Consider the following 17,972-nt stretch of genomic DNA (forward strand, 5'->3'; position numbering starts at 1 on the left):
TACGGCACAAATTTCAAATTGGCGACTACGCTTCGAAACATATTTTGACAAATTCTCGATTACAAATTTGAAACCTGAACAAAAAACATTCTGGAATGGCAAATCGATGGTCTAGATTGTAAGGATTCAGTCGTTAAACCCGTAACTATCATTCGGAATACCCCATGTTAAGGTTTTTGAGATTGCATGATTAGAAATCACATTCCGACTGTCACTTTCATAATCTGGTAAGCGACACACTGATTGGTCGGATGAAAGGTTGTTCTGACCTGACCCTTAATGGGATGTCTTCAGATCTTTGTTTAGCGGTAGCGAGAACTAAGGTCTGATTTTAATGAGATTGAACTTATGTAGTCTGTTTCATGCTTACTGACCAAGAATAAAATACGAAATTAGTCTGGTATGCTGTATGAAAACATGTTCTGTATTGTTTGTATTCCAGTCAAGACACTGTGGACATTCCAAAAATTATAACAGTTCCAAATATGAAGAAATTGTGCCCAACAGGATGAAGGGCTTGATATCAGATGACAGCAGCCTGTAGCCCTTGCAGCATCATTTGGCTATAAAGTTCTTGAGCAGATCCATCGGCAGGGGGAAAATGATGGTCGAGTTCTTCTCTGCCGAGATGGAGCTGAGGGTTTGGAGGTACCGGAGCTGGAGAGCTGCTGGCGAGTCCACCATGATGTCTGCCGCTTCCTTCAGAGCCCGGGATGCCTTATGTTCTCCCTCGGCTGCAATCACCTGACAACAGCGAGAACAAACATCAGTGTCAGGCTACCATCAACTCAAGGTCAAGGCTAGCATAAGTATCACCAATATCAATGGCAGTAAGGTCAATAACACAGTCAAGTAAGGGTTTGCGGTACTATCCGTATATCGGTAAATTGAGGTTCATTCTTTCATTTCTATCACAATATACTTTTTTCATTCTCGATATATCGGGTGATTTCAAATCATGATTTCAAGTGTAATGTTATTCACTTTCCAAATGCCTTCGCTGCCCTGGACAGCTTACTTATAATATTAAGGTCAAGGTCAGCAAAAATATCAAATTCATTTTAGGGATGATTCTTCAGTTACATACATGTTTATGTTAAAAGGCAGTAGAGACAGAATTTATTTTACTTTTACTTTTTACTTTTTGAAAATTTGCATTTTTTTTTCATAAATGGAGCACACACAATGATGAGCATGAAAGACAACTTCATCTCCCACTCTGAAGTATCAAACCTTGGCACGAGCATCTCGAGCAGCTTCGGCTTCGGCTGCCATGGCTCTCTGGAGCTGGACTGGCAGTCTGACGTCCTTACTGGAAAGTCAAGAACTATGGTGAATCAAACATACCTATTGTTTCATCATCATAAAAATATATTTTCATACAACACATCAACTCTAAAAGATAACTGCCCGAGGCTCAGTGGTTGGGAAGGCTGGTATTTCCAATGCTGCAATAGCCATGTGTAACCAAGGTGATATTGCCAGTAGTCATGTGGTACTATGATGATATTGGTCATAGCCATGTGTAACCAAGGTGATATTGCCAGTAGTCATGTGGTACTAAGGTGATATTGATCACAGCAATGTGTAACCAAGGTGATATTGCCAGTAGTCATGTGGTACTAAGATGATATTGGTCACAGCCATGTGTAACCAAGGTGATATTGCCAGTAGTCATGTGGTACTAAGATGATATTGGTCACAGCAATGTGTAACCAAGGTGATATTGCCAGTAGTCATGTGGTACTAAGATGATATTGGTCACAGCAATGTGTAACCAAGGTGATATTGCCAGTAGTCATGTGGTACTAAGATGATATTGGTCACAGCAATGTGTAACCAAGGTGATATTGCCAGTAGTCATGTGGTACTAAGATGATATTGGTCACAGCAATGTGTAACCAAGGTGATATTGCCAGTAGTCATGTGTAACTAAGATGATATTGGTCACAGCCATGTGTAACCAAGGTGATATTGCCAGTAGTCATGTGGTACTAAGGTGATATTGGTCATAGCAATGTGTAACCAAGGTGATATTGCCAGTAGTCATGTGTAACTAAGATGATATTGGTCACAGCCATGTGTAACCAAGGTGATATTGCCAGTAGTCATGTGGTACTAAGGTGATATTGGTCATAGCAATGTGTAACCAAGGTGATATTGCCAGTAGTCATGTGTAACTAAGATGATATTGGTCACAGCCATGTGTAACCAAGGTGATATTGCCAGTAGTCATGTGGTACTAAGGTGATATTAGTCATAGCAATGTGTAACCAAGGTGATATTGCCAGTAGTCATGTGTAACTAAGATGATATTGGTCACAGCCATGTGTAACCAAGGTGATATTGCCAGTAGTCATGTGGTACTAAGGTGATATTGGTCATAGCAATGTGTAACCAAGGTGATATTGCCAGTAGTCATGTGGTACTAAGATGATATTGGTCACAGCAATGTGTAACCAAGGTGATATTGCCAGTAGTCATGTGTAACTAAGATGATATTGGTCACAGCAATGTGTAACCAAGGTGATATTGCCAGTAATCATGTGGTACTAAGATGATATTGGTCATAGCCATGTGTAACCAAGGAGATATTGCCAGTAGTCATGTGTAACTGTCATGTTATACCAAGTTGTTTTGAAATTAATGACACCTAATTATAACATGACATTGATAAATATATAGCTATGATATTTTCAGCTCACAACATGTAACAAGCAATCCGAGATAAACCGAATCTACTAGGTAACCATGGTAACTCACATTTCCACTCTCTCCACCTTGATCCCCCATTTGTCAGTGGCCTCATCCAACATGGACTGTCAGAAGAAACAACATGTCACTAATAATGAACATGTGAACAGTACACAATTAGAAATCAAGAAAACAATTCAGTATTTTTATTGGTAGGATTACAGATTAATTCTCAAAACCTGAAGCCGGTGGTCAAAATTAAACAAGACTCATCAGAAGATGACAAATTCCCCCGGCCCCCACAAATTCAAAAGAACAAATCATCTGACTGTTACTTTAAGTCCTACTTGATGAAAGAATTTCTATCTTATCTGTCTGTCCACATACAAGAGTAGTTACTGAGCTATCAAATCAATACTATGAATTGGGATTCGGAACTTTGTATTTCTATGTCAGGTACACACCACTATGAACAGAGTCAAAATCAAACTTGTTGCCATGGAAACAGAACAAATATAAATTCTTAAGATCCCTAAATAAGAAAAGGCACCAGTTGACAACCAGGTCTTTGTGTGTGCAAAGTGTCATGAAAGAATACCTATTACTTTTGGAAATATGGTCCTGACAAACACACCACTATGAACAGAATCAAAATCAAATTTATAATACATGAATCAAGTTTGGATGAAAAATGTTGAATACTTTTTTAGTTCTGCTCCAGAAAGGACACCTACCTCCGCTTCAGCTAGATCTAACCTGTTTCCATGGAAACAGGGAAATATGAAATTTTGAAAAGTTCCTAAATAGCAAAAGGCACCACTTCAGCCATTAATTAATACATGTACTAGGTTTGGATGAAATTGTTTTCATAGTTTTCAAGTTGTGCTCAGGAAATAACACCTTTGAGACTAAGTCCAAATTGTTTCCATGGAAATCGAGAAAAAAAAAATGCAAAAGATCTTTAAATAGCAAAAGGCACCACTTCAGGACATGTTTGATATATCTGCCAATTTTTGTTAAAAAATATTGAACAGTTTTCGAGTTACGGTTTTCTGCAAACGAAATGGTTGTGGACGGACAGTCAGATGAGGCGTCGACTATATATATATAAGGGATAAAAGAAACCTTGTGGCTGGTTGGTATTGAAAAAATATCTTTTGTACCAAAGCTATGACAAAAAATACTCCTTATAGTTTTGCCTATACTGCTGAGTGTATGGTATGTCAGTGCAGCTATTAATAGAATTTGCCATGGCTACATTGGTCCACCACCTGTCGTAAAACATGTGTCAGTTTTGTGGGTCGTGGAGAGTTTATCAAAGGGATGTCATTATGTGCACCAGATTGCGGCAACATAGACGACTGGGCCACCATTCTCCCCCAAAATACCAAAAAATCTGATGATTGATACTGTGAACAATGATCCACGCCGATGATGAAATCAACTAAGTCACCAATCCTGACCCCCTGATCCATTTGTTGGCTCCTATAACCAATTACTTAATGATATACCAAGATCAAGGGGTTTGAGTCATGGTTTCAGTCTTTGTTTTTTTAGGTGCGGTCGGGTAGCCTCGGGGTCAAAGAGTTCGCTCGTCACACTGAAGATCCGGGTTTGATTCTTGACATGGGTACAATGTGTGAAGCCCATTTCTGGTGTACCCGGCTGTGATATTGCTGGAACATTGCTAAAAGCGGTGTAAAATCAAACTCACTCACTCACTTACTCTGGTTTTTTTTGTCTTGTTTCAGAACCTACCTGCATACTGTGGCTGATGAGTTCACGCTCAGCTAGAATCTCAGACAAGTTTTTCGTGCCGAGAACATTACGAAGGGTTGTCTGAGCCAGGAGCTGTGTGGAGTTTGGTGCATTCTCCACATTGGCTACTGACACGGTTGGGTTGTAGATTCTGTAGTACACAACAGCATCCACTGACACCGTCACGCTGTCTCGCGTCAGCACCTGAAACAACCACACACATTAGATACTGGCACGGTTGGGTTGTAGATTCTGTAGTACACAACAGCATCCACTGACACCGTCACGCTGTCTCGTGTCAGCACCTGAAACAACCACACACGTTAGATACTGACACGGTTGGGTTGTAGATTCTGTAGTACACAACAGCATCCACTGACACTGTCACGCTGTCTCGTGTCAGCACCTGAAACAACCACACATGTTAGATACCGGCACAGTTGGGTTGCAGATTCTGTAGTACACAACAGCATTCACTGACACTGTCACGCTGTCTCGCGTCAGCACCTGAAACAACCACATACACATTAGATACTGGCACGGTTGGGTTGTAGATTCTGTAGTAGACATCAGTGTCTACTAAACACAAGCACACACACAAACCCCACACAAAGTTATAAATAAAATGTTTTTCTATGTACTACAAATACCTAAAATTACCTGACAGTATTTAATATTCAACCCAGGCGCATTGTGTAGGAGAATCCTGCAATTTGACGAAATCTCCCACTCTCCCTCATGAGAGACTGTTTCTCCCGCAAAAGTGTGTTTTTCATCATTTCAAAATTCGCCTCCCTTGTCCCGCAAAAAATAACAATGAACAGGAAGTTTACAATTACGAAAATCTACTAGTAAGTTTTAGGATTAAATCTGTATACCTCCCGATCTGTCTGGTAGGCTCCTGATTTAGCAACCCAGACGGGGGCCTGTTTGCTCAAGATGGGTCTAATCCATATGGTGAATGATTTAACAATTTAAACTGTAAAAAACCTTGGATAGTCCTAACAATCATCTGAGTACTTATCACAAACAAAAATGAACTGTTCTCTTCATGTTTTTAGCGTTTTTATTCCTCCATAATTTAATAAAGTAGATATGTGCGGCCCAATTATACATGACTTTTTTTGGTTATCAGATTTATCAGAAACTATGTCAAAACGTAATATACCTCAAACTTACACTATTAAACTCTTGGATCTGAAAACAAAATATGACCAGCAAGTGTTATCTCCGGAAACAATACTAAATAACAAGTTACACAATCAGGGTTCGTCATGTCAAAGTTTAAGTGAAACTTAATGTTAATCAGCCTTTTTTGCTGATATCGTGACTTCTCCACAGAAATATCAATACACTGAACCTTATCAAATTCACGAGAAAGTCTCATGTGATTATTTTACCCAAATTGGTTGGCTAATAATTTACTAGCGTCCCAGATGCTAGTGTTCTAATGGATATGAAGCTAGTTTTATGCATAAAACCATTATTATTTTTTGTGTTAAAATATATTGTTTTCTCAAAAAATGAAAAAAATAACAGTTGTAAATTGTCTCCTTATCTTAAATATCTCCCCTTTGGAGGCAAATCTCCCCCATTGGAGGCAAATCTCCCCCATTTTAAAGTCAAACCTCCCCCACTATCATGCTGTGGGGTTGACAGGTCTGTTATATATCCCCCCACTGATGACTTCCCAACATTAACACACTTAAACTGTTTTAGCAAACAGAGTATTTGAGTAAAACAGGACTTGCCCTGAGGTAATTTCTAATCCCTGGATATTTATATGTGATCGCAAACTGGAGATATGGGCCTTTTTCTTCCAGGTGGGATTATATAGGTGCTGTTTCACTTATGATAAGAAATTCCTTGATGGACTTCAAACTCAAGTTATTAACATGTCCTGGTATTATGAACAATATTCTGAAAAACCCTGGATCAAAACAATGATATAAAAGATCCAATTCTCCATGGTTGAGACAATAAAAATATACACATGCAGTTTCCACAACCATAATTATCCTCAAAAGAGGAACAGGTGCTTTTTATGCCCCCAGTAACATAATTACATATACACTTACCGTATTTTCTAGAGTATAGTGCACACCCAAGTATAATACGCAACCCCCTCTAGCGGATTCAGTATTTTGGAAAGCTTTTTTTCGAGTATCATGCGCAGAAAAAAATGACTGCATATCCCTTCAGCGAATTCCAGTAAATGAATGGGTGATAAGAAACACGGTCAGTAATTGAAATTTGCCATGAAAAAATCACCAGTTGATTTACCTTTTAAATTGTATTTTTTGTTCTGATAGGCATTGTTTTTTGTCCAGGGATTAAGATTACCTTGTGTATTATGCTCAAGAAAATACGGTACTAGGAAGCAAAGCAAGACATAAAATGGCTTGTAGCCATTAAATGAGCCATCACAGACTAATCCCGACTGCCTGGCTTGGTTTTACTGCTGTTTCATGGCTGTGGTGCTTGCCTGTGTTCTGTAATTACTTACAGTTGTACAGGAAATAGTCTATTGCTCCTGGAGATTGCTTAAAGAATGGTTTTAGTGCATTTTGACAAACTCAAACATTCATCAACTGAAGTGTAAAACTCCATTTCATTTACAGCAAACATAAAGAGTATGTATATATACATGTACATATATATATAATTATTAGTAGTGGGACAATACGGCGATGCATCGGTGGATCGCGATTTTTTACTTCTCGAAACAAGTATCGATCACAATCGCACACTAGTGAAAAGTTTTGATTCTTACCTTAAATGTATTCTTTAATAAATGTTACACCAAACACTAATTACTCGAGAAAATGAGCAGTGAAAACAGAAAATATTTTCCTCCATCGTGCGATACTTGACGCTGCCAACTGTAAAACGTTAGTGTGCCACGTATTTGGCCATCGTGTCTTTGAAAAAAGATGCCTAACACACCAAAGATAAAAGCACATGCAAGTATCGTGATACATATCGGATCATGAGCAAGGTATCGTGATATGTATCTGATTGCAAAGTTGGTGTATCGTCCCAGCCCTAATATATAAATAAGCACCTCTGATCTCATCCCTCAACCTTGAACAACCAACACCTTTAAGTCCAGCAAGTGCATGAATGTTATAGTTACAGCGAAAATGTCATGGTGTTTCTGTCTCGGAAGCCTCATGACCAAAACTGTCGGAATATTGACAGATACACTGAGGAATTGTGGGTATAACTGCATTACACCACAATTTCGGTTGAGTTAATCACAATGAATTGATTTGGGTCACTACATGTTCAGACCATGTGAGACTTGCGTCTTTGTTTTCAATGTTCCATTATGCAGCGTGTAACCTTGCCATGTTGCACATGCTCTACACATTGCACATGCTCGTTTATCAGTGACTCACCTACACTTTTTACCCGACGACAGGTGTATCAGTCTAAACACCTACAATTTTTACAAAGGAAACCATGGCAACGATATTGGAAGCGAGGTATAAGGACGTAAACACCACTAATATAGACTCAGACTCGTAATCGTGAAAGGAAAAGCAGAAACATGATTCAGTTGAAGAAGACATCCAGATGTCCAGTCCTTTACTGTCAGCCATTACAGCTTATCCACAGTACAGGTGAGGTGAAATTGGGTTTCATGTCGCGTCCAAGATTGTTGCACTTATATAGCGACGTGCATGCACGTGTGTGTGTGTGGCTGCTTGTACTAGTCTGGACTGATGCCAATTAATAGTGCTAGCACACTGAGATACCATGCCGCAGTTTAACATGAATACCCCACTCAGACTCAGTATACTGACTCCGAGCTGACCAGTCCTTGTTTTAGCCCCTTAATGCCGAGCGCCAGACAGGCTAACAACAAATACCATCTTTTAACATTTTTTGGTATGACGCGGCCGGGGATCGAACCCCGGACCTTCCGCTCTCTGGGCGGACGCTCTACCACTAGACCACAGAGGTGGTTCCACAGTACAGTCTTCATGATATATACTTTCAGTCAAGAGATGCTGGTATTCTGCCTCAAGGGCAAAGCAAATCTCCCAAAATGGAATTAAGAATTTCTGAATTCAGATTATAATTAATAGTAGCCCCTGGGTATTTGGTTTCCGAAGCTGACTTGTATTTCACTGATAACAGTAGCAAGAGGTAAAGGCTTGAAATACATAGTTCACATAATTGTACCAAATACAGTGATAAATATTTCTAAATTTCAGAAAAAATGTATTTATATAAACAAAAGAGTTTTGTATGAATTAAACTTTTCAACTAATACGCCTGACACACTTTTAGCTGGAAATACCAAGTGAATCCCTTTATACTCACTGCTTAAATCTTAAAGGGGAGGTAAAGTCTATATAGCAACTTTGCAGATTTTAATACTTTTGGGGATACAAAAATCACAAAAGATTTTCAGAATTTAAATTTGAAAAAGGGAAATACTGTAAAATTTACAAAAAATGACAGGCAAAAATTGACCCCCCTCCCACTTCGAAAAACTCGGAAATTCTGCCAGGACGGGGAATCCCCTTACTGGGGTTAAAACCAGTGTTTGAAGTGCTGTACAATTTCACTGATCTGCCCAGTCTGCCTGGTGGTTTAATGAGGGTCTTCCTACTTGTCCAGCACCTATTGGTATAAATACAAATACACCCATGCTTGGTGATTTGTAAGGCATTAGGGTATTCAAAGGGGGGCACATGATACAACTAATTGGTGAATCATATTCACATACACTGTACTGAGTAAAATATTTAAATATATATCAATGAGTGAGCAAACATTGGTACACATAATATTCATGGGGCACCGAATACATTGAACACGGCAATATGTTGAACATGGTACATGTAATATTCACAGGGTCACCCAGTATGTTGAACATGGTACATGTAATATTCACAGGGTCACCCAATATGTTGAACATGGTACATGCAATATTCACAGGGTCACCCAATATGTTGAACATGGTACATGTAATATTCACAGGGTCACCCAATATGTTGAACATGGTACATGTAATATTCACAGGGTCACCCAATATGTTGAACATGGTACATGTAATATTCACAGGGTCACCCAATATGTTGAACATGGTACATGTAATATTCACAGGGTCACCCAGTATGTTGAACATGGTACATGTAATATTCACAGGGTCACCCAATATGTTGAACATGGTACATGTAATATTCACAGGGTCACCCAGTATGTTGAACATGGTACATGAAATATTCACAGGGTCACCGAATATGTTGAACATGGTACATGTAATATTCACAGGGTCACCCAGTATGTTGAACATGGTACATGTAATATTCACAGGGTCACCCAATATGTTGAACATGGTACATGTAATATTCACAGGGTCACCTAATATGTTGAACATGGTACATGTAATATTCACAGCGTCACCTAATATGTTGAACATGGTACATGTAATATTCACAGGGTCACCCAGTATGTTGAACATGGTACATGTAATATTCACAGGGTCATCCAATATGTTGAACATGGTACATGTAATATTCAGTGGACACTGGATATGTTGCATATGGTACATGTAATATTCATGGGGCACCAAATATGTTGAATATGGTACAATATGGAATATTCACAGTCAAAGTCAAATATATCAATTGCATTTAAGGCCTCCGGCCCATATTGAAAGGAGTTACATATAAGTAGTTTTACATATTCGGATATATACAAATGTTTAACAATTCATGTCTAAGAGAAATAGGATTTTTAACATTTATAGCCAGTTTTGACATAACAGCATCATCTTTTGAAGAAGGAAGAGAAATAAAAGCAGGTACATTATTATTTGACAGATAGTGTTCAGGTATAATCTCGTTTCTTAGATCATAATAACAATGACATACAAAAGTAAAATGAATTTGATTTTCTGTAGCTGAATGATATAATGGGCATAACCTCTTCGATTTTTCAGTGAACATTTATCTTCTTTCATTTATCATGAGATCTAACAATCCAAGCCTAAATTGAATGAATGGACGTCGAAGGGTTCTTGATGTTAATATAGATAAGAATTTCTCTGGTTGAATAAGACTCTTAAAAGTTCTATAAAAGTAATACAATGAACTGTTTTCTAGAGTGGAATGCCATTCTTGGTAAAATATATTTATAGATTGTTCAAAAAATTGTTTTGAAAAGAGTTTAAAACCACCAACTGTTTGGTTTCACCATACAAAACCACAGCCATGAGAAAACAAAACGTATCTAATATGAGATGTCCAAAGAGGCACCAAACATGTTGAGTATGGTACATGTAATATTCACTGGGGCACCATACATGTTAAATATGGTACATGTAATATTCACTGGGGCACCAAACATGTTGAGTATGGTACATGTAATATTCACTGGGGCACCAAACATGTTGAGTATGGTACATGTAATATTCACTGGGGCACCATACATGTTGAATATGGTACATGTAATATTCACTGGGGCACCATACATGTTGAATATGGTACATGTAATATTCACTGGGGCACCATACATGTTAAATATGGTACATGTAATATTCACTGGGGCACCAAACATGTTGAGCATGGTACATGTAATATTCACTGGGGCACCATACATGTTGAATATGGTACATGTAATATTCACTGGGGCACCATACATGTTAAATATGGTACATGTAATATTCACTGGGGCACCAAACATGTTGAGTATGGTACATGTAATATTCACAGGGGCACCAAACATGTTGAATATGCAATGTGTAATATTCACAGGGGCACCAAACATGTTAAATATGGTACATGTAATATTCACTGGGGCACCAAACATGTTGAGTATGGTACATGTAATATTCACAGGGGCACCAAACATGTTGAATATGCAATGTGATATATTCACTGGAGCACCAACCATGTTGAGTATGGCACATGTAAATATGTTGTATATCAACCCTGATCTTTTTCTTCAGGAACATTCAGGCCACTGTGCTTCTTCATATTCCACTGATTACATGATTACAATGCTATAGAGTGTAGACACATAGGCTTTATAAGTGGTCCACTATTATGTCATGATAATTATGTAATAAGATAACTTGTGACAATACTTTAAAAGGACATAAATTATACAATAGAGAACCAAGTTCTGCGCGAAGCCAAGTTCTGTGTTCTCGCAACTGTTCTTTCATGTCTTGATAAGTAATGTCACTAGTCCCGTATCAGTCCTAGAGAACATCCAAATACTCGAGTCCCTTAATGACACGTGCAGTTCTTGCAAACACCACTTTTCACTTCCACAACATAGATCAATGTGTAAATGTCCAACTTTGTGGAGGCACATGACCTCAACCAACGCTGTTGATCAGGGTATATTATCAGAAATGATTGTAAGTGTGACCCAAATGACAAGTATCCAAATACTTCTAATGACGACCAATCTTAATTTGCATTATACACACCATCTATCCCATTGATAATGGAGTTTGTTTGTCTATTTGTTGCTTAATGCTGCACTCAGCAATATTCTAGCTATATGATGGCAGTCAGTCAATAATTGAGTAATTGACATCATGACCATCAACCTATGCTATTAGGACACAATGACATGTATCAACTTACTCAGCAGCCTGACCAACCAATCCTGTTAGTCACCTTTAATGATGAGCATGGGTTGCCGAAGACCAGTTCTAACTCAAATCTTCACGGGGGAGACAAGCATGGTTGCTAAAGACCAATTCTAACTCAGATCTTCATGGGGGATCGACATGAAACCAATTCTAACCCAAACCTCTCTATGGGGAGAAAATCATGGGTTGCTGACAAGCAATTCTAACGCAGACCTCTATGGGGGAGACAAGCATGGGTTGCTGACAAGCAATTCTAACCCAGACCTCTATGGGGGAGACAATCATGGGTTTCTGACAACCAATTCTAACGCAGACCTCTATGAGGGAGACAAGCATGGGTTGCTGACAACCAGTTCTAACGCAGACCTCTATGGGGGAGACAAGCATGGGTTGCTGAAAACCAGTTCTTTTTTTTTATTTTAAACATTTTATTTCACCTTTTCCCCGTTACATGAGGAGGATGGCCATCCAGGGCAATGGTCACCTCACGTTCTAAAGACAATGTATGTATACATTTGGGGAAATTAAATACAAGTATTGGAAATGGTGCCAAGGTGATTTTTAAGAAATATAACAAAACATACACACAGTCAAGCATTCAAAATATTATTCAAACACTCATCCTGGCAAGAAACAAATGTGAAAACCAGTTCTAACGCAGACCTCTATGGGGGAGACAAGCATGGGTTGCTGACAAGCAATTCTAAGGCAGACCTCTATGGGGGAGACAAGCATGGGTCGCTGACAACCAATTCTAACGAAGACCTCTATGGGGGAGACAAGCATGGGTTGCTGACAAGCAATTCTAAAGCAGACCTCTATGGGGGAGACAAGCATGGGTTGCTGACAAGCAATTCTAACAAAGACCTCTATGGGGGAGACAAGCATGGGTTGCTGACAACCAGTTCTAACGCAGACCTCTATGGGGGAGACAAGCATGGGTTGCTGACAAGCAATTCTAACGAAGACCTCTATGGGGGAGACAAGCATGGGTTGCTGAAGACCAATTCTAACCCACACCCCTATGGGGTAGACAAGCATAGGTTGCTGACAACCAGTTCTAACGCAAACCCCTATGGGGGAGACAAGCATAGGTTGCTGACAACCAGTTCTAACAAAGACCTCTATGGGGGAGACAAGCATGGGTTGCTGACAAGCAATTCTAAAGCAGACCTCTATGGGGGAGACAAGCATGGGTTGCTGACAAGCAATTCTAACAAAGACCTCTATGGGGGAGACAAGCATGGGTTGCTGACAACCAGTTCTAAAGCAGACCTCTATGAGGAAGACAAGCATGGGTTGCTGAAGACCAATTCTAACCCACACCTCTATGGGGGAGACAAGCATGGGTTGCTGAAGACCAGTTCTAACGCAAACCCCTATGGGGGAGACAAGCATAGGTTGCTGACGACCAGTTCTAACGCAAACCCCTATGGGGGAGACAAGCATTGGTTGCTGACAACCAGTTCTAATGCAGACCTCTACGGGGGAGACAAGCATGGGTTGCTGACAAGCAATTCTAAAGCAGACCTCTATGGGGGAGACAAGCATGGGTTGCTGACAACCAATTCTAACGAAGACCTCTATGGGGGAGACAAGCATGGGTTGCTGACAACCAGTTCTAAAGCAGACCTCTATGAGGAAGACAAGCATGGGTTGCTGAAGACCGATTCTAACCCAAACCTCTATGGGGGAGACAAGCATGGGTTGCTGAAGACCAATTCTAACCCACACCTCTATGGGGGAGACAAGCATGGGTTGCTGAAAACCAGTTCTAACGCAGGCCTCAATGGGGTAGACAAGCATGGGTTGCTGACGACCAGTTCTAATGCAGACCTCTATGGGGGAGACAAGCATGGGTTGCTGACGACCAGTTCTAACGCAAACCCCTATGGGGGAGACAAGCATGGGTTGCTGAAAACCAGTTCTAACGCAGACCCCTATGGGGGAGACAAGCATGGGTTGCTGACAACAAATTCTAACGCAGACCTCTATGGGGGAGACAAGCATGGGTTGCTGACAACCAATTCTAACGCAGACCTCTATGGGGGAGACAAGCATGGGTTGCTGACAACCAATTCTAACGCAGACCTCTATGGGGGAGACAATCATGGGTTGCTGAAGACCAATTCTAACCCAGACCTCTATGGGGGAGACAAGCATGGGTTGCTGAAGACCAATTCTAATGCATATCTCTATTGGGGAGACAAGCATGGGTTGCTGAAGACCAATACTAACTTGGATCAATAATGGAGAACAGCTTGACAGTTACTACTTTGGTGAAACCAACGAGAATGTTGATGTCAGACCAGTTATAATCATTGGGGAAAGTAACTTGCCATTCATAAATAATACTGACATTACGACAGATAACTTTGAACAGTCTCAGCCTGCAGATAGGACAGCAGACCACTTACAGTTGGGTTTATTCTGCAATTATTGTTACACATGTCCCACAATGCAACGTTCTTGGATGCTGCATCCTGTCTCAGGGGAGCCTTCAACAAAATATACTCTCAAGGGGAGACAATTATTGACCAAATTCTAGGATTCTTGGTTTCATTTTTTCCCCAGGTAAATTATAAACAGTTAAATATGGTTAATTTTTTTAGTAATTTCCATTAACAAAAAATCTTGAATCAATAACACAATAATACAAACTTGACTATTTTCAAACTAAGCACTGTTCCAAAACACATGTAAGTTTTTCTTTCATTTTTTGTGCGCAGCCTAATAACAAAATAGGGCTGGGGCCTGACCCCCCTACTACCCGACCCTTCCCAGGTACCCGCTGTAGGTCTCGAAGTTTCGTACAAAATTTCTGCCTGGGGATAGTTTTACCGGAGCCCTGGGTAAAAATTATTCAGATACATGTATAAAATGATCTGGTCATGCATACAATGAAGTTGACTGAAGCTTTATCTTTATTCAAACATATAGAAATCAGAAGGAATGCAAGCATAGTAAAAAAAATGCTAACATTAGTGAATTTTTGTCATTAAACAATATATCACGTGACAAACCACAGGTCCAGGTAGTCTTGTGGGTACCCAGGTCATAATCAGTACCCACCCAACCCAAGTACATGAGTTACCTGTCCCAGCCCTATAAAAAATGACATCAAAAATATTTATTCCATTTGCCTTTCAAGTTTGACTGTTCATTAAAAATCATCCCTCCAGACACCATATCCCAAGTTCAATGCAAGTCACTGTAACTGATTATTCTTAATTTATTTATTCGGTTGAAATGGACACAATTTCCAAACGTCACTGTCCCGGAGTTCTGATAAATGATGAATCGGGAACTAATACATCGGAAGCTCATCTTCTTGATGAAGAGGAAGATGTCAGGCATGATGCATGGGGTTGGTTTACATGCTGACAAGGGGTCTCCTGCATCAGAACCATCAACTAGCTAAGGTCAGGAGCCATCTAGGGAGAGGATGACACAATACCCAAAACTAGAAACTGCTCAGGGAATATTTATTACACATTGTTGTGTAGTATCATAGTTATACCCTGCTTTGAGTCTTGTTGCCATGGTTTCCTTTGTTATCGAAAATAGGCGTATTGACCGATACATATTTCATTTTCACTAAAATGTTAGAAGTGTATGGTTCATGATGGAGCAGCTATTTTGCATAACCCCTTTCTCACAATTTGAGATGTGAATAAAAATCAGAGTCAGGAAAATGCAAATATTTTCCCACCAGGGACATGAACTTGGGGCCTTCTGACAGTCAAGTCACAACCATTGCTGCTCCTCCTCTAGGGAACAACTCAAAGGTTTAATGTCGGATAATGTCCTTACTCATTTCGTTTGGAGGTAGTGGGTGTCACCAGGCATGTCTGTTTTCCATGCAACAAAATCAACTTTTCAGGGCATTTACAATAAACAACAGCTCTTAATTGTTCTTATGTTTTATCCTAACAATAAACAGCTCAACTGTAAGAAAATAATAAACTGCATGCAATTGAATTAAACTTGACATGTTATTAATAAAAAGCATTGCCACACCAAAAGTCTATTAAATTTGCCGTGGTTGATAATACTTTCTATATTTTTTAAGCAGGGCCACATCGCAATTATTTAGTTTTTTAACATGATCTGTGCATGTTGCACTGATGCCAAAACAGCCGCCATTTTCAATGAGCCATACTTTCAAATGTAGATAATTCGGTATCATTGTAATGCATGTGATTCTGTCAATCGGAATATTACATTTGTTTTGACTTCTGATCCCAAAGTAATTGACATGTCCCTGACAAAAAGGTACATGCAATTTTCCAGTCTCCTGCATGAAAATTGACCCAACATGCACTGCTGTACTCCATAGATCTGCCCCAACTATTGTCGCGACACACAGTCTAACTCAACTCATCAATCTGCAAGTCAATTTTGTTTAGACTACCATGGACAATGAGAGTGTCTCTAGAAGTCTGAACTGTGAAGCCAGGGGAAATCTTTCAAACTTTATTACTTCGCTTTCCTTGAGTTTGTATCTACAAACAATTCAACTTATTTTTTCCCATGGAAATTGTCTGTAAAAATATCTTGTCTGTGGATTGAAAATTTAACATCTACAGGAGCAATGACTTTGGCAACATTGGATTTCAGATTTCACAGCTTCTGACTTTTCCAACACTGACTGCCAACGAGAGAGACAGAGGGGGAGAGAGGGAGAGAGAGAGAGGGTGGGTCAATGAGAGAGAAAGAGAGAGAGAGAGAGAGAGAAAGAGAGGAGAGAGAGAAAGAGCTGGTCAATGAGAGAGAGAGAGGGAGAGAGAGAGAGAGAGGGCTGGTCAATGAGAGGGAGAAAGAGAGAGAGAAAAAGAGATAGAGAGGGAGAGAGAGAGAGGTGGAGAGGGAGAGAGAGGGTGGGTCAATGAGAGGGAGAAAGAGAGAGAGAGGGAGAGAGAGAGAGGGTGGGTCAATGAGAGAGAAAGAGAGAAAGAGAGAGAGGAGAGAGAGAGAGAAGGAGAGGCAAAGGCAAAGGTGGCGCAGAGCTTGCCACATCATTGTTTAACCCTGATGCCATTGATTACAAACCTCATCGTGTGATGCCACAGCACTTATAAATATACATGTCCAAGTTTGTGTCCATCTTCTCCATTTCACATTACATGTGGAAGTTATTTTACTATAGAGGAACATTCTATCCATATGTGATTAGATAAGTTAAATATCTTCTAATTATATTTTTCATGCAAAACTGGTGACATGATAAATTTTCCACTATCCCTCCACGGCAAAATATGGACTTAGCGCTGTAGTCAATGAGTATGTCAAGTGCAATAAATGATCCCTTCTGATCTCATCAGTGGAGATAAAATCATCTAGATTCAAAGACTTCTGAACCAGATACCCTTAATGGAAACAACTGGATATTCTTTTCGAAAGTCAAACCAAGAATTAAGTGTTGTTCCTTAAACTGACCACTTGCTCTTGCACAGCAATGAATGTGATGAACATTTTAATTTTATGAGGTAATTAATTGAATTAAAACAGAACTCATTACATCTTCAGTCATCTCCATGGACTTGTTTGAACCTGAAAGCTGAAAAAGACACGCAAAAATGATATGCCCCAAAACCCTTGTCAGAACCTGGGGCAAGGACAAATTTATTCAACTCTTTTGGCACAATATTTTCTAACGGAACTGAACTTACTGGTAATCAATTTTTGCCGATATGTGTCAAAAATGCCCTGATCCCTTAAAAATAGAGCTGAATAATCCATCGAAGTATCCATTTCAATGTAAAGTAGCATATACGGCTAATTTCCGAACTGGTTGATGTAGCAATTTCTGCCTCTCAGACGTGATATACGTGATATACGCCCCTTCTGCCCTGTTTCTCTTGCATCTATAGACTGCACCATTATCTCCAGACAT

General features: G+C 39.6%; 1 protein-coding gene across 2 annotated transcripts in view; it reads right to left on the reverse strand.

Moving 5' to 3' along the window:
* Window positions 1-283: 283 nt before the first annotated feature.
* Window positions 284-17,972, reverse strand: part of LOC139459797 (band 7 protein AGAP004871-like) — a 120,568-nt gene continuing 102,879 nt past the window's right edge. For both annotated transcript variants that reach the window (XM_071241467.1, XM_071241468.1), the window contains exons 5-8: window positions 4,453-4,656; window positions 2,764-2,819; window positions 1,234-1,312; window positions 284-744 (exon numbers count right to left, since the gene is read on the reverse strand). In XM_071241467.1, the coding sequence (XP_071097568.1) occupies window positions 556-744; window positions 1,234-1,312; window positions 2,764-2,819; window positions 4,453-4,656 (528 nt within the window). In that variant the 3' untranslated portion in view covers window positions 284-555. The remainder of the gene's footprint in view (window positions 745-1,233; window positions 1,313-2,763; window positions 2,820-4,452; window positions 4,657-17,972) is intronic.

Source organism: Haliotis cracherodii, unplaced genomic scaffold, assembly GCF_022045235.1.
Source record: "Haliotis cracherodii isolate W230 unplaced genomic scaffold, xgHalCrac1.p SCAF_13, whole genome shotgun sequence".
In the NCBI taxonomy this organism is placed as follows: Eukaryota; Metazoa; Mollusca; class Gastropoda; order Lepetellida; family Haliotidae; genus Haliotis; species Haliotis cracherodii.